The 18,200-nt window shown below is 43.1% G+C and overlaps 1 protein-coding gene across 1 annotated transcript in view; it reads left to right on the top strand.

Annotated features, from left to right (window-relative positions):
- The window catches only part of CA8 (carbonic anhydrase 8), a gene marked incomplete at its 5' end in the record, with an annotated part of 79,821 nt that overhangs the window by 35,246 nt on the left and 26,375 nt on the right, over positions 1-18,200 (top strand). The window contains 4 exons of the mRNA XM_080938533.1: positions 7,307-7,402; positions 11,790-11,852; positions 12,804-12,852; positions 14,074-14,186. Of these exons, the coding sequence (XP_080794659.1) occupies positions 7,307-7,402; positions 11,790-11,852; positions 12,804-12,852; positions 14,074-14,186 (321 nt within the window). The remainder of the gene's footprint in view (positions 1-7,306; positions 7,403-11,789; positions 11,853-12,803; positions 12,853-14,073; positions 14,187-18,200) is intronic.

Here is an 18,200-nt window from a genome sequence, read left to right as displayed (position 1 = left end):
TTCTTAGCCCAAAGAATACTTCAAATACTGTTTTGTTATTGTCTGCCATTGCCTTCCGATTCCCGATTACCTGTATGACATTCTTCTTCATTACATTTCAGCCACCATGACTAGTGGGTGTCATGTTGAGAGAGAATTTCTGATACCTCATTTTCTGTTCCAAGCACCACAGTGACATCTGTCTACACCTGGAGATGCCTTCTTGGATAACAGTCACATCACATATCGATAGTGAATCTTGATGTGCAGCACTATTTCCAGAGGGGAAACGCCACTTAACTCTTGCCTGTTACTCAGTGCTCCGATCTGTGACCTGTCACTTGCTTTTCTTTGTATTCCAGTATTTAACACCATCTTGTCTTCCAGTCTCTGATTTCATAAGGACATTTTTTTTTCCTTCTTAAAAATTGTAACTCAGCATGCCTAACACGTGTAAGGCCTTGGATTTGGTCCCTAGCACCATGGAAAATGAAACTGTGGGTCCTCCAGATGCTTCAAAAACTGGTGTTTGGTGGCTTAGTAAAGAGAAGGTTAACTGAGATACTCAGCTTCTGAGCCTGACTGAGGCTACCTCACTCTCCATTGCTGGCTTCTTTTGGCATCAAGGAAGGCAGCTGAACAAACCCAGGGCACACAGCAGGACCTGATGTTGGAGTCTTCTGGACATCTGCTGCGGTAGCCTGGCTCAGATGAAAGCACTTCATGACCAGATGGGGAGGAAGCTCTGTTCCAGATTCAGTTACTTCTGAGTTCAGAGGTCACTGTGAATGCTTCTGATGATCAAAATTCACAGCAGCTTGTAAGATGCCTTTAGGCTCTGCTCTGACTACTAAAGGAAGAGATGAGAAGATGGAAAAATCCAAGGGGAACTTGACTTAGATTCAGGAGTGCCGATTTTCCTGATTTTTGTTACAGTCATTTAGCACTTACATGAGCTGTGTTTTAGTGCCGATCTTCTGACAAACTTTCTTGGGTGAATGGCCTTGCCTCATGTTGGTGGATCCCTTCACATTCTGCCTTTGTCTTTGAACAGCTTCTTCATAACTTAAAAAAAGAAAAAAAGAAAAAAGAAAAAAAAAAGGAAAAAAAAAAAAAAAAGCATGCACAGGCCCCATCTCACGTTCTCTGCAAATCTTCAAGTCTTGCTGCTAGCAAAGCCTTGACATGGTCACGGCCATGTTCTTCTGGAAAACTCTTCTCACTCGTGCTAACGGAAGTCTGGAGTCTTATGAGCCCCTTCAGAAACTAATCTGTAGGCCTGTTTTCTCATCTCAGCCTTTTCCAAGCTCAGTCTTTGTTTCTGTCACCCACCTCAGGCCCACAGCTGAAAGCTGAGAATGAGTTCTCTTCTTGCCATGACCAAATACCAAGAAGCAAGAAGCATCCTCGGGGGCAAGACATATCTTGCATTGTGGCTTCGGAGACCTCCACCCAGGGCCATTTGATTGTGTACACTTGGGCAGGGCATCCTAGCAGCAGGAGCTTATGAGAGGAGGTTCTTCACCCTGTGGCCAGGATGGAAAGGAAGGGGTGTTACCCTCAATGGCATGTCCTGGTAACCCACTTTTATTGGCTAGGCTCCACCTTGTAAAGTTTCTAACCACCTCCCGAAGTAGCACTACCTACCGGGGACCAAGTAGTGAGCATGCAAGCTTTTGGGGGACATCTCTGGACCATGATAGGTTGTACCCCCCTTGTGCAGTCTGCACTTTCAGAGTGGCTCTAGTTTTGAGTCTGTCTTGCACAGAGCACCAAGTTCACATCATCAACCCCAGTCTAAAAGTGAACTCATCTTACTTTTGATGGTGTCCTGGGGGGTGGGGCGGGAATCCTACTATCCAGCTGGTCCTTCTCTCTCTTATCTATTAGTTTAGCTTCTCATTGGTAGCTCCGTCTCTCTGCCCTCTTGTCTTACAGCTCACGTCCTTCTCCAGTCTGTTTTCTATCAGATGTAGAGTAAGGCCAGAGGGTAGAAAGGATTTGTATGTGGTGAGGTGGATGGAAGGTGAGTAGCCTGGAGCAGTAATGAGTCTAGGTCACCCTTGCCTTGAGCACTGGGTGGTTAAATGGGGGAAGAAGGGATTAGGGACATTTAAGTCTGTTTGGAGTAGGAAATAGAGGCAATTGGAGATTTTGAAGAGAGGAAATGTGAAAGCCTGGCTCCAGAGAGATTAGTGGGACTCCTTAAAACAAATGGGTAGAGGCAGGAAAGGCGTTGGTGAGCAGAGATAAGGGCTGATGTGTGAAACCTGGGAGATGCAGTGTGCTGCTCAATGTCAGCCAGAGTGCACCTCGGACAGGAATCCTGTCAGTTCTCCAGCTCTTTTGTTTGTGGTAACAAGAAGACATCTGAGAGGAAGTGCCATTAAGCTTTTGCAGACAGGAGACTCCAGAAGACTCACAGGAGTGCCGGGGCTGGGGAGACTGGTGAGTCATGGTGGCCTTCTTAGATTTTTTTACAGCTTTTTCCAGTCTCGTGATTCATTCTTTTGTCCTTTCACACTGTCATGTTATTTATGTTAACAATAAACCTCATTTATCTTTGAAGATAGCTTCCTGTTAAGCCACCACGGAATCTTCAGACTTCCTCAGCGACAAACAAGTGGATACATGAGTATGGTGTGTCAGAGTTTCACAACTTTATCTGCTACTGTGCCCTAAGTAGACTAAGATTAATGTATTCCAAAGTCCCATAGTCAATTACAGGAAATTAGATTATGCGAGTGCACTAGTGTAAACGTAGTCAAGGATTTTCTCTGGAATTAGAAGAGGGTGTGTTATAGTGGATGTATGTAACAGCCCATTGACTGCTCTGTTACTAGGCTTGCAACCTGGTCATCCAGCAACTCTGCTAGGCCTGATCACTGTAGCCTTATGTCTCTTACTGAGGCCCGAGTGGCTGGGAAATAGTTGCAACGAGTGAGGATGGGTGGGTTTGATTTTCAGAGATGGGCTTTACTGTTGCTATCATCTACCTAGTCTAGGAGAAAGCTAAACCTCGACTCACGGAAGGCGTTTGGGAGCTGTAGAAGAGTTTGTGTTCGGTCTGTACAAAGCCCTTGACTACCCACTGTGGTACGCATTTTCAAGGCAAAGACTGTCCATTTTCCTCACAGAGTAGGGGCAGCTGGCTCCTGGCCTAGGGGGTCATCTTCATTCCTCTGTTCTTGGAAAGAGTTAGGTAACTGCACAGTGGGCCTTCTAAAGGCCGTCAGTGGCTATAGTGACAAGCCACCTAGTTCTTAGCAGTAGCCAGCAGCATTGCTGCATTGGAAACTGGAAAAACTGCTCCTCATCTGTGGGTTGATGTTAAGGTGATTCATGATTGGACAGTATAAAGATAGGTGGGGAAAGGGCTGGGAAAAAAGAAGATGAGGGGAGGGAGAGGAGATGCCAGAGGAATAAAGATGAAGGCAGATGTTTATGTTTCTTCATAAATAAGGTTGATGTGAATGTTTTATAAGGGATGGAATTGTACAAGATCATTTGACTTATCTAGGTTGGCAAATTATATTATACCTATTGGATTAGTGTTCTTTGATGTGATTCCATAATTGAGTTCTAAGGGTATAGTGGCAGAGTATGTAAAGCCCACCACAGGGTTGGGATGTGTGAGTCTAAGGCATGGCAACAACGTGCTAAGGGGAAGTGAGTGAAAACAACACACCGGGATGGTTGTATCCACCCGAGACAGAAACGAACAGGGGCAGTGGAGGGAACCTCGACAGAGTTCTTACAAGTGGTGTGGAGACCGCATGTGTATGCGGAGTAAGACCGCAGGGCCGATAAAAGGAGAAACTGTCCTTTTAATATTCACCGCAACACTCATCCTCAGACTTTATCTTTCCGCTTCAGTGGCCTTGCTGGCTCCATTTAACCAATGCTGGTGGCAGCAAAATGGGTTGGGCATACGGGAGGCGAGGGCCCGTGGCGAGACCCAGAGGTGTGAATAAACTGAGCTTATGAAGTTACAGAGAGGTTACTAAGAGCCTGATGCTCAAAGGAGGCAGTGACTTGTGGAGTTCACAGGGCTGCAAGGAGACTCTTGCTGAGGTCTGCGAGAGCGCATTGCTTCTGAGAGTCCAGAGTTGCAGCCTCTCCCTCTGCCTTGGTAGTAACCAGACACGTCCCCAGCAAGTCTTCACTGTTCACCCTGTCTGCCTTCGGAGTTCATCTGCTGAGGCCCTTTCTGTCACAATAACTATCTCCACGGGCCTCTCAGAAGCCAGTTCTTAAGACGATGGGGAAAAGCCACATCACCGCCCTTTCCGGGCACCGGGACTAAGGATTGCTTAGTGTGTGAATGAGTGGATTTCAGCTCATATCCATCTGTCTCCATATGCCTCCCCCGGAACGAAGCACAGTACTCATGCATTTTACAAAGCATTACGTTTGTGCATCCTTATATTGACAGGGTCTCTTTATCTGGGGAGGCTATTTGTTCTGAGGCCTCACGCAGATGGCCGAAACCAGCACAGTACAGAGTACCAGTAACTAAATGTGGGAAGAGGTAAATTATAACAACTGTGGCTAGAACTCTAGCGTTTCCCTATTAGAGCTATGATAAAATCTGAAGCAGCTTGCAGTCCGAGTCCCTTGCCTTTCATCCCTCGTATCCTTGCCAGACTTAGGTCCCCACAGAGGTATTCTAGCTCTGCTAAACCTTGATGCTCTTCCTACTCCTATGACTTTAACTCAGGGAATTGAACCGGCATCACTCTAAGGAGGAGCTGTTGGAATTCCAGGGATAAAGGAGGGGCTGGGAAGAACAAGGACGATCTGAATAAGTCAAGAGACGGAGATGCAAACAAACCATGCTGTGATTGCAAGACAAGAAAGGAGTTCTGGGAGAACCCCGTGAGCAAATGAGCAAATCCGGCTGCCCGAGGTGGAAGGTGCTGGAGTCTGACGTGTCAGACAGATGGAGTATTATAAAGGACCACGGAGGACTTACAGATAGAAGTGTGAGAAAAAATGAGCAGGCAAACTGGTGGATCTCTATGACTTGAGTGAGAGGGAGGGGCCTCAGAGAGTGAAAACTGACTTCACATGTTTGTAGCTGGTGACTAGGTTAATCTCAAAGCCGCAGTGAAGCTTTCAGGCCCTTTCTTTGTGGCGACTTCAATTGGTTGGTTGCCGCTACACTGAGCTTGCTTACCTTAGGTGACATGGATGGACGAGGTGATGAACAGAGTCGTGTCCATCCAAAGTCTAGCACTGATGCCACCTCTGAGAGCAATAATGAGTGTATTTAGCAATCAAATCTTTACAGAGGGAAATAGGAAAGAACTCATTTTAGGTTATTTTATTTATTTACATTTCAAATGTTACCCTCCTTCCCAGTTTCTCCTCCACAACCCCCTATTCCCTCCCCCTCTCCCTGGCTCTATGAGGTGCTTTCCCAACTGCCCATCCACTCCTGCCTCAGTGGCTTAGCGTTTGTTCCCCTATCCTTGGTCATCAAGCCTCCACAGGACCAAGGGGCTCCTCACCCAGTGACACCAGATGAGGCCATCCTCTCCTAAATATCCAGCTAGAGCTATGGGAACATCCTGTGTACTCTATGGTTGGTGGTTTAGTCCCTGGGAGCATTGCGAGGGGTCTGGTGGGTTGATATTGTTGTTCTTTCTATGAGGTTGCAAACCCCTTCAGCTTCTACAGTCCTTGATCTAACTTCCCCATTGGGTCCCTATGCTTTGTCCAATGTTTGGCTATGTACATCACATTTTATTAGTCAGGCTCTGTCAGAGCCTCTCATGGCACAGCGATACCAGGCTCCTGTTAGCAAGCACTTCTTGGTATCAGCAGTAGTGTCTAGGTTTGGTGTCAGCAGATGGGATGGGTTTCTAGGTGGGGCAGTCTCTGGATAGCAGGAAAGGACTCATGCACAGACTCTCATCCAGTATAACTGTTCTGTAAGAAGTAATGATTAGGACATAGACAGCCATTAAGGAGACAGCGTGGAGAAGGTCATCTTCAAGCCAGGGACAGAAACATCACATGGAGACAACTCTGCCAGCACCTCATTCTTACATTCCTAGCCTCTGAAGTTTGAGAAAGTGAGTTCCTATTGCTCCAGCCTTCCAGTGTGACAGCATACCTCATAGCTAGAGTATAAATGAAGTAGGAAAGCCTCGAGGACCAGCGCAAGTCTAGAACTGAGGAGCAGCGAGTGAGCAGTGTGCTGCGCCTGCAGATCGTGCATCTGGTTACGCTGTGGGTGACATCCCAGGCTGGCCAGCTTCCAGGATGTGTCCAGAACTCACGGGGAAAATGGACTCTCCCATTGTCTCCTTCCTGTAAGAGGAAACACATATCCAGGAGAAGACACATTCAGCAGCTGGAAATGAAACTTGAGACAATCCTTAGGGCAGTCTCTCTCAGAAATTTCAAGATGCTAAAATGTGCGATGACCAAATTTTAGGTGTGTTTTTATTTTCGGCGAGAATTTCTTTTTAAACGAGGATGTGTTCCGATTTTCATTTATTTATTTTGTGCGGGTGGTTATGGAAGGAGTGAGGGATGGCGCGTGGGGGGCTGGTGGAGGTCATGTGGGGGACTGGATTTGGCTGCTTGCAGTGTGTAGGGGGGGCTGTAGGAGCAAGTGCATATTCTAGAGTATATGCCTGAAACCAGCAGAGCTGAGGGAGGTGAGCCATGTGGGCTCCTCAGCGTTGTCTGCCATTGCTTCGCGGACGAGGTTTGATCGGTAGCAAAGGAAATGGTATTTTTTTTCAGAAATGTATATCCCCATTCATTACTTTACCATAGCAAAAAAAAAAAAAAAAAAAAAAACCACAACCAAAGGCTAACCTCCTCATCCCTCTCCCACCCAGCAGTAGTTTGCCGTTTCTGGATATTCTCAGATGGTTGAGATAATTTATCAGATTTTGAGAATGGCTTTTTAAGATTTGTTACTGGACATTCTGGACAATATTGTGGGTCCTAATCTAAATCTCCCCAGTGTGTTGGTGCAAGGGTTGAAACACACTATCACTCCACCACTGAGCCACACACACCCTGCCTCCGTCCTTCCAAGGAGGCATAGCGTTTGTCTCTAGACCTGTAGTTTTGGTCTGTTTGCAGCCCACAGGGCTGGGATTCAAAGAAAGACTCGAGCAGTGTGAAGTCATCCTCGAGTCCGATTGAGCAGGACAGACGTGCTTACAGACAGCTTCTCTTGGGGCAGTAGTCTGCTCATGACTGGTCGTGGTCCCCCCTTTATCCAGGTAGATCCGGCAGGTAGGAGAGACACTGCCTGCTCTTCCGAGCAGTGTGTTAAGCCATGTCTGCCCTGTGCTTTCAGCTCCACCTGATCCACTGGAATTCCACGCTGTTCGGCACCATCGACGAGGCGGTTGGGAAGCCCCACGGCATTGTCATCATTGCATTGTTCGTTCAGGTAAATCTGCTGTGGGGTGACATTTCTTAGAGATGCTTTCCCGAACCCAGATGTCCTTCAGTAGATGAATGGATACAAAAACTCTGGTACATTTACACAATGGAGTACTACTCAGCTATCAGAAACAATGACTTAACCAAATTCTTAAGAAAATGGCTGCATCTAGAGAATATCATCTTGAGTGAGATAACCCAGTCACAAAAGAACAGACATAATATGCAGTCACTGATAATGGGATGCTAACCCCAGAAAGCTCTGAACACCCCAGAAAAAAGTCACAGACTGTGTGAAGTTCAAGAAAGAAAAAAAAGGAGGTCAGCTTTTCACTCTGCGTACACATTAGCTCAGCTACACTGCTTTGTGGGATTGTGTTGCTTTGGCTGTGATCTGAGAATGGCGCCTTTATTTCATGTTTGTGGACCAAGATCTTACTTTCAAGACAACAACTATGCTTTTCAGATTGTTTCAGCTTTTAACAGTGTTTTTATATTTTAAAGGCCCTGTACTCTGATTAGCTTTTAATTTTCAGCAAACTCCCCTAATTTCACACCTGTTTTTCTTCAAAGGGGTTTCTGATAAAGAACAGCTAAGAACACAGACATAGAGACACAAATTATGCATTGGAACAATTTGTCTGAACCTCCCAGATATGGATTAAATAAATAAAGGAAGAAAAAAAGATGCTTTCCCGTAGTCTTCTGTGGAATGTAGCTTGAACTCTTCATTTTATTACTTGGCGGTCAAATTAAACACATACAACGCTGATAATTTGACAGTCAGTTCAAAGAGTTGACCTGTATTTCTTGTATAAAACAGTCCGTTTATTTGTTAGATATTTTCTTCAGAGGGGTATGTGGGGCCCTGTGGAGAGACAACTTGAAAAATGTCTCCTGAAGTCAGACTTCATTTATTTAGGAAAAAGAATTTCAGAAAAAAGTTTGTAGATCCAGGCTTACTAAAAATCTAAGAAAAAAAAAATCAATCGACAACATAATCATGTAGTGAATCGCCTTTTGGTTTCTAATAATTTTTACTCCGAGGTGCTTTGAGATGCCTTATGAAAAACAATGCTAAGATAAAGATGGCTGGAGAACAGGGCAGATTTAGCCAGTCTAAGTGGGCTCTGGACTCTGATGACAGAGACCATAACACGGTTTAGTAAAGGCATAAAACAGAACCATGTACTGTGAAGTAGACATTGAAAAGATATCCTCAGGTGAGTTTTAAACCTCGTCCTCAGCTTCACGGTATGATTAAAGACTTACTGGACGTCAAAGGGTCCTTGGGAGTTTTAGCAGCCTTCTGAGACCCATGGACAGAATTAAAAGGCATTCTTGCATTTTCAATGGATTCTCTCCCCACTCTCTGTTTCACGTTTGCATAGGCAAGGCTCAATATTCCTTTAGTTTTTACAACTATTATATAGGTAGAAAGAAATGTCAAATTGTTGACAGAAAACCTCCCCCCCCCCCCCAATTTTCAATGTATTAAAGAATTAGCTTGGAAAGATCTTTTTTCTGTAACCTGGAAAAGTGCGTTAGTTATCGAGTTGGCAAAGTTGGGGCAGTAAAAGATATTACATCCTAAGTAGGAAGAAGAATAAGGTTAATAAACTTAGGAACACACATAAGCAAGATATCATTGTCTGCGGGGATGGGGACAGCTTCATCTTCACACTTGGTACTTGGTGGACCTGGAGTTTTATTAGTTATGGTTGATTACTGTTAACACTGCCTGATGGTCCATATGTATAATGGCCTCAGGACTAAGGGGCCCTGGGTTGTAAACTTAGCCTCCTGGGACCAGCCCCGTGTTTCCAGGAGCAAGCTTGTGGTCACAGAAAGCCCCAGAATATGTGCACAAGTTCTCACCTCCACGCATTTGCTATGAAGAAAGACTCAGGTAATGGCTGACAAGTGTCAGGGGAGAAAGGGGCCAAAGGCTCTACATCCCAGGATGGTGCCCTGGCCACACAACGGAGCCCCAGTAGAGGAAGTGGGGGCTTTGGCAGTGATTTCTAGAGGCGTGACTCAAACAAGAAAGGACCAGAGGAGCAGAGTCAGTGGCAGTTTTGAGACCTGAGAGCTAGCACAGATACCATTTAAGAAATGTGGAGAAGAGAGAGGACAGTTTGAGCAGAGGCATCTTAAAGGAGAAGGGAGTGTGTGGAGGGAAGGAGGTCTGCCTAGGTTACTTGGATTCAAGGCCTCTCACAGCAACCACTTTCTTAGTTGAAGAGAGGTCAGAGTGTTAGGGAAGCTCATGTTCGGGGTCCTTTGCTACTCTGAGACAGGCAAACCAGTATTATAGAGTAAGGAATCTGAGTGTAGGGTTTGGCTTTGAAACAGCTGGGGGTGGGTGGGGGAGAGGGAATATAGAGTCTGTGAGACAAACCCACTTACGACTGGATGTCATGGATTGGGTGGGACAGCAGGAGAGTTATTATTCTCCATCCACATAGGAGGAAGGACGTTTCAGTAGATTGTTGTGACAATCAATTGGAGAGCAGGTGATTTAGCAGGATGAAGGGACAGGAGACCTGAGAGTGGTAGGAAAGATGTCATTCAATTTAATGAGAAAGGATGAATCGAGCTGAGGGAGCCGAGTATGTTGGCTGCCAACACAGTAGAAGGAGAGAACAGAGAAAGAGAGGGTTGGGTGAGTGGGAAGGTTTGATCAGAAAGAGTGACCCTCTTAGAACTGAAATTTTCAAAACCCCAGCAAGGAGGATATAGAGGGTAAAGTAACCAGTCTGAGATCTCGGTGCTTAGATGTGGCCGAGTCAGAAACAGAAGCGCGCTGGTCAGTGCCGTGCGTAAGAGCTCACCGCTGGACCAGTATGTGGTGTGGCTTTTCAGTGTTCTGATGAGGACTCTTCTCGGAGCTTATGATCTGACAGGAGATTCATAAAGGGGAAATTGATCCCCGTTAGACGTCCGAGCCTCTAAGAGCTACTGCTTCCTAAGATCGTGAAAATGAGGACACACTGTTGCTCCTAAAGATCAGGGAAGACTCCTGGCTCAGATGCTGGCTTTTGTGTTTATACATATATTTACAAGTTTGTTTTAAGCTTTGATTTTTTTTCTAGAAAATCTAGTAATGCGTATTGTCTACCATGCTGTCTTCATTATTGTTTTATTGCTGTAAAGAGATACTATAACCAAGGGCAACTTATAAAAGGAAGCACATAATTGGGGGCTTGCTTACTTAAATTCTAGGAATTTTATTTTCTGTTTCTTTAGAGCCCTTCTCAGGAAAGTTATTTTGATTACACTGAGCTGACTGGACTCTCCTCGGTTCATTGTTTCTTTCTCTTGCACATGTCACAGCTAATGCCAGGAGAAACAGAGGTGTGCATGGTGACAGGTGCTCTAGCTTCTTACAGGTCATTCTGCAGACATTTGTAAAGAGAGACAGCCCAGCACAGCAGAGTTTGTCTGTCTGAGCTGATGCTGGAGCCCTGCTCTTCCTCTCTGTGCTCAGGGCCACTGGAGGGAGGCTGAAAGTGGCAATCAGGTGTCCCTCGACATTTACAAAGACAAGACAAGGACAAGTGACAGAAATTTATTTTGTGTATTAGTTTTTTGGAGCATTACTTTATATATGTATATATATATATAATACATATATATTTTAAACACATATATATGCATTTAAATTAGAAATATATATCTTATAAATAATATATAAATATGCTTCATATAATCTATAAATAAATATATATATCAAAGCTTTGAAAATCACAAAGAAGAGGTTATTGAATAGTGATCAGTGATAATCCAGAGATGTTTTAATTTTGATATTGACATATAAAACAATATATCCACTTCTGAGTTAATGAAAAAATTTCAGCTCCGATGAAATTTTTATGACACTGCTCTATAAATGTCAAAAGCAAGAATACAGGGCAAAATAGGTAAATAAATAAAAGTGAAAAATCTGGGCATGGTGATGTATGCCTTTAGTTTCAGTACCTAGGAGGCAGAGACAGAGGCAGGTGGGAGTCTGAGACCAGTCTGGTCTGCAGTCCGAATTTCAGGGCTAGTTAGACAGCGTCTGTCTTTTAAAGTGTTTAGACACATATTGCATAGCTTTAACTCACCGTCACTTATGATATTTTCCTATAGAAGCTTTTATGGTGTTGTATATTGCCGATGGTGCTGTAAGTGATAAATATCCACAGTAACATGAATTTGGATAGATTCTCGGGTATTGTTGAAGCCTTGGAAACATGTTATCTTTAGTTATTGGCCTGAACATGAGTAGGGAAGTAATTTAGTTCCCAAGAAGGTCATTGGGGTGGACTGGAGCCTTGCTTCTGGTAGCTGTTTTGGGTAAAAGCTAAGCACAAAGTAATTGTTTGTGGTTTGTGCTTTATGTATTTCAGATAGGGAAGGAGCATGTTGGCCTGAAGGCCGTGACTGAGATACTCCAGGATATTCAATATAAGGTAAATCATTGGTAAATCATTATTTAAGCGAAGGTAAGATGGTTTTTTATGATTTCCCAGTGGCCAGCTCTCATCTTGATAACTCCCAAAAAGGACATATGGGATTCTGAATAGCAGCTAACATTATCAGTTATGGTTTATTACAGGGTGGTACCAGGAAGGGGACATGGGTTGAAGCTGAGAGAGACCTGGATCCAAGCTTCCTAGTGTTTCTTCTGGGTCCCTAGTAGTCCCAGAAAAATGTGTCGCCTGTGAACTAGGAACTCTCATGTCCTTGATGTCTAGGGGTCTTTTTTCAGGGACTGATTATTTTTTCATGAATTGCCTAGTCAAATTTCCCTGGCTCCTTAAGCCCTATTGTTACTTCTCTAACACTGAGTCAGGCCGGGTGTCCATATATTTTTAGGATAAGCACACAGGCTCACACTGGTGTCATAGGCCCCAAGGGCAGGGTTGAAGAATCCCCAGGAGTTTACCTTAAATATGGCATGACCCAAAGCCTTTACGTATAGGAAAACATCTTTCCAGGGGTGGGAGTGGTATACTTCAAGGGCTCAGAGGCCATCTTCTGGAAGGAAGTCAAAGGGCTCCTCCTTAAGTCAGGATGGAGTCCAGGAAGTGAGGATGAGACTTCTTCTAATAATGTTTCCTATGGCATCTGTTTTAGTAAAGGTGTTTCTGAGGGGCAGCAGGCACTAGTTGTATATCCTGGCATTATAACTAAAATTTATATTCAAAAGCAAGCAGCGATAGACTCAGGGAAGACATATTTTACTGGATCCAGTCTATTTCACTCTATTGAGAAGAGTGGTCCATTCACTAATATTGGGAGCTGGTGAGATCATCAGAAAAGACTTAAGTGTAGAGGCTTTTAGTTCTCATCATTTTTGTTCGAAATTTTTTTATAAATTTTACATTAACATGGACTGAATTTTGTTCCACTTTTTTCAGGGAAAATCCAAGACAATTCCATGCTTCAATCCTAACACTTTATTACCAGGTAAGCTTGCATCTGATGGCCCTGAATGAACGAACTCTGTGTGTGCAACCTCCCCGTTTTCCTCGAAGGTTCTATTATTAGCTGACAAAATTTCTTTGGAATTTTCGTTCTCAGCCCCAGGTGCAGTTTAAGATCACTGTTGATAAGGCAGGAAAGCTTTTGAATGTTAGGAAACCCTTGCCTCTGCTTCCTTCTTCCAGAAAGAACTTTCTCAGTGACATCATTTGTAAAACGTAAAGGGGCCACCTCAGTGTCAAGAACCCACAAACGTCAAACAACTGATATGCTTCCAAGACAATCAGATTATTGGTAGAATGAAGTAAACTTTGTATGCACTTTTATAAGGCTACTGCCTTACAGCACTAATGTTTAAATATTCTAATTGTATTTATACACAGGTAATAATTATATATAAAAGCACCCTGAGTATAACTCAGTTATAGTTTCAACCCCTACATTTTTCTGCTTAAATTATATGCTATTTTATGGTGTTTCAAACTAAACCAACCATGTTTTGTATTCAAACTAATACAACCATGCATTGTATCCTCTCTCTGCTCTTACCCGCTCAATCACAAACTAGTTTCCCTCACATATTAAACACTTACCTCCGTTTATATTTAATCACCAGGTCTCTTAGGCAGTGCTAAGGAGTTCAAATGAGTGACGTGTTTTCTCTTATCATAAGTAGGATTTTAGTCACACGCTGTTGAAGAAGCAATATAAAGATTGCTAGAACAGAATGTTTAAAAACACAGCCTTTGCTTAAGTTCAAAATTTCCGCCAGCTGTGTGATATTGGATACACAGCTAACATTTTGTAACTTAGCTTTCCCATAGAATATGGGTCTACTATGTCATATTTGTTTGTTGAGAAGATTCAATGAATAGATATATGCTACTCCAAAGAACACCCCACACATAGTTCAATAGAAATCAGCTGTGAATCAGCTCTTATAAAAAATAGGTAATAGTTTCCAAACTATATTAAGACATATGATAGATATGTCTAGGGAGCCATTGAGAGAAATCTCTGTAAATATAAAGAGAATTAATTAGGTTTTTTACTGTTTATTTTCTTCAGAAGTGGTAGTGTAAGAATTTGTGTATGAGGCTCTAAGTTAAAAATGGCATCCACCTGGAAAGTGTTATGTGAAAATTGCTGCTGGAGTCTTAAGTCCATCACTTTGCCCTTTTATAACATGTCCATGTGTTTGCACAGACCCTCTTCTGCGGGATTACTGGGTCTACGAAGGATCGCTTACTATCCCACCGTGCAGTGAAGGCGTCACCTGGATATTATTCCGATACCCTTTAACTATATCCCAGCTGCAGGTGAGTATGCGCCTTTGAATGTTTCAGAGCAAAGTTCCGGGGCCAAGTGTCCTTTCTATAAAGGGAAAATGTCGGCTTCGTGCTTTAGCCCTTGTTTTTAGGCTGTCATGGCTTTCAGAGGAAAGTTATCTTCCAGGGAAAGCGATAGAAAGATCAAAGATGAATGAAACCGATGCTCATTTGTGCTCTGCATTCTAAAAGAGTTTTTGTAAAGGAAACAGAAGTTGCCGTGAAACAGCGAAACCTTGGTGAGTCTAGCCATTGCTTCATGTGGATTTTTCCAGGTACGGGAAAGAGAAAGTTCTGGAAATAGAGTCTGCTAATTATTTCACAGGCATGTAATAATATTCTTTCTTGACGTGCAAATTCCTGTGATGTGTGAGGGTATGTAAGGGAGCCAAAAAGAAAGCTCTGGGAAGTTCTGGATTGTTCCCTGGGTTTATTTACTCTTGTTGTCCTTGGGTTCCACATAGATTCGCTAAATGCCAGTGAAAGCCATCTGTGAGGACGCACATCCATAGGAACACTGAGGTGATAAAACCATCTGAGTCCAGGAGTTTAAGACTCAGCTAGGTATTGTTGCAAGATGTACCAGGAAGAAGAAAGAAGAATGAATGCTGGTATCATGAGGAGAGACAGCCAGTGAATTTTGGCTGGACATTAGATGGGAATGTATGAATCAGCACCTCTGTTACGAGTTGATGGTTTCGAAGGGGTAGGGGACAGCGCTCTTGCCAAGTGTGTGTGGTCCTGGCAGTGACTGACGGGACCAATCACATAAAAAAATGACAATTATAGTACAGTACAGAGATGTTTGCAAGCTTTCTCTGCTGCAGTGTGGGTGGCCCTGTCCTCGGTGCTGAGCACCCCAGGATACGTGACTGGAAGGAAGCCTCTGTGGAAATGACTTTTTCATATGATTCCTGGCGCATGCACAGTATGTTGAGAGAAAAAAAGATGATCGGGTGGACTTGAATGGAAGTCATTTTTTTTATGATCTCATAACCATTTAATAACTTCGAGATAAAAAGTGCTCTAACCATTAGAAATCAAGGAACAGCAACAAAAAACATTTTTAAAAAAAAATATGAATTGTTGCTTAGAATAAAATTTCCAAAACAGAAGAGAAATACCAAACATCATCAAATATGATAGAAATTTTAATATGCCTTTCATTTTGGTGGCCATTAAAATGGAGATAGTACCGTCTAGCATTGCTAGAATATGCCGGTGGAACAGTGGTCATATACCAAGACATGCGGACATATATGAAGAGAAGTGTGTTGGTTGTTATTCTGCTTCTTTTCTTTACCATTCCCAGTCTTTTCTCCCACACACATATTTCAATTTTTTAGCTTATCTCTATTCTCTTATTACCTGTCTTGTATAATATTTTTCCTTAAAACAGTATCACCTAGCAAAGGGAGATGGTGGTACATTTTCTTCTTGGTATTATCTTCTCTCTGCCCCTTCCCTATCTTATATAAGCGGGTGGAAAATTACGAGTGTTCTTAGACCCGACAGCATGAGGTAGAGAATGACATATATATATGGGATACATATGGAGGATCTAGGTCATGTATGTTCTCTGGTTCTGGGTATCAACCTGGAGCCACACAGGTGTTCAGCACATGTTCTTCCCTAAGCTTTATCTCTTGTTTTGGACAGATGAGGAGTCTAATAAATTAGGAACACAGCTGTCTGTCTGGAGGGCTTTACTGTTCCACATGGGACTGAAAGACTGTTCATAGTGAGAGGCCCACACCACGACCATGCATGGAAAGAACTTAGTTTATTTGGAACACCAGTTTTACTTTTAATCTCTGTGTCCATGGCTGTCTGGTGGTTTCAATGAAAATGGCTTACACAGGTCCATGTGTTTAAAAACTTAGCCTCCACTTGATGAAACTATTTGGGAAGGATTAGGAGGTTTGGCCTTGTTAGAGTAAGTGTATTACAGGGCATGGGCTTTGTTTGAAGTGTCCAAAACCAATATGCAGTTAGCTCTGTTTGCTTCCTACTAACAGATCATAGTATACTTGCTCAGCTGCTGCTCCAGTGCCAGCTCATGCCTCACGGTTTCCCACCATCGCCATGGTGACCATGGACTCCAACCCTCTGGAACTGTGAGCCCCAAACTAAAAGCTTTCTAATTTACTTTTTTCATGGTGTTTTGTCAGCAGTAGAAAAGTAACTAAGACAGAAATTGGTATCAGAGAGAGGGCTATTGCTGTGACAGACCCGACTATGTTATTTTCTTGGAGGAATGAAAGAAATTGGGACTTGGGTCTAGGAAAGTGGTTAAACTCTGTAAGTGGGGTTTAATGGTCCATCCTAGTAGGAGTTTGGAAGACAGTAGTGCTGAGAGCAGTGTGGTCGCCCTTTGCCTGTGACCTAAGAATCTGTCTGACACTAAAGGGAAGAGAAAAAAGAAACCCCATGTTGACCAAGCCAGCTCAGTCAGTCAACAGGATCTCAAGGGAGGGAGGGAGGATTGAAAAGAAATAGACGATTAGACGACCATAACATGGCTTCAGCCAGTGCTGAGGCTGAAGCAGGTTTATTTTTTCCCAGTCAGCTTTTATACCATTCTAGGTACTTGCAGAGAATAGGGTCAATTCTTAGATCAAAGTCAAATAAGGCAATAAACAAAGCCCCCCTACTCACTGTTTCTAGGAGCTTGTCAGGATAACCAAGATAAAAGGAATCCACACATTACCTTGAGCTTTGTATTATCCCAAATCTGAGCCAACTTCCTTGAGCCCAGTGACAAATACTTGCCAAATTTCTATAAGTGGTAACAAGAGCTCTCCATACCACGTCTATGAATTTAATGGGTCCCTTACAAAATTTGGGTGCTGGCAATGTGATAGTACTTAAAGCTGGGGTTCCCCATGAAAGTTTCTTCTTTGTATATAGGATGAAGATGTAAGAGGAATGTTAGATTGATTTTGTTGCTAGAGGAGATTTTAAGACAAGCTAATATTTACTTTCAAAATATTGACTCTCTTGAGGAGTTATTACTAATAACTTACGCAGATCAACGCAAAAGGGCAAGGAGGGCAAACAGAAATATAAAATACACAGTTTGAAGAGACAAAGAATACCAGGAAATTTTATGTTAGAATTCAGGCTTAAGCTAAAGTTGACAAGGAAGGTCAAGATGCAGAAAAAAAAAAAATAAATAAAGGGAGTGATGTCTTCAGGGCAAAATTGCACAGAGCCATTGCTGTGCCTTGTGGGAAGGGGGCCTAAAGACTATTCCCCACCTCAAAAGCAAATATATAATTAATAGAGGAAGCCAGGCTTCATCCCAATTTGGTACCCTACAACCAGTGGTTCTGGTTGGTTGTAGATCAGAAGAACAGAGGAGCAAAATGGCTGTCGAATCTTCCTCTTCAGTTAAGAAAAGCTGCTAAGTCCTGCTTTGTTAGAGGTGCCCCTGCACAGCAACTCTGAGAGTCCATTGTGTGAAGCTGTGAAAGTGAAGCCTGGATTGAATTGCAGACCCAAGGATGTTGGAGATGCCAGAGCTGTGGGATGTGTGCCTGGGAGAGCATTCAGCAAAGTTGGAAGGACAGAACCATCTAAGCTCTTTGAAGTCAGAGATGAAGTTACAGAACTTAGCATTTTCAGTATTTTCTCACTCTGCCCTCATTCCTTCCTTTGAGGATGGTAATGTGTATTTTACGCCATTGTACTTTGGTAGTATTTAATTTGCTTTTTGATGTGAATTTTATAGCGGGTTGTAATTAATATTGCCTTGAGGCTCAGATGAGACTTTGGACCCTTAAAATATTATAAGACTGTAAAAATTTGACAGGGACTTCTGAAGTTGGACTAAATGAATTTTGCATTGTGATATAGCTAAGAACATGTGGGGTAGTAGAATGTGGTTTGTATGAGAGTATCCCCCATCCCCTGCTCATATGTTTAAATATTTGGTCTCCAGTTGGGGAACCTTTTTGGAGGTGAATTAAAAGGTGGAACCTTGTTGGAGAATGTGTAATTGCT

Source organism: Micromys minutus, assembly GCF_963924665.1.
Source record: "Micromys minutus genome assembly, chromosome: 26".
NCBI lineage: Eukaryota > Metazoa > Chordata > Mammalia > Rodentia > Muridae > Micromys > Micromys minutus.
Note: the sequence above shows the minus strand (reverse complement) of the source record. Positions and strands in the feature narration are given on the sequence as shown.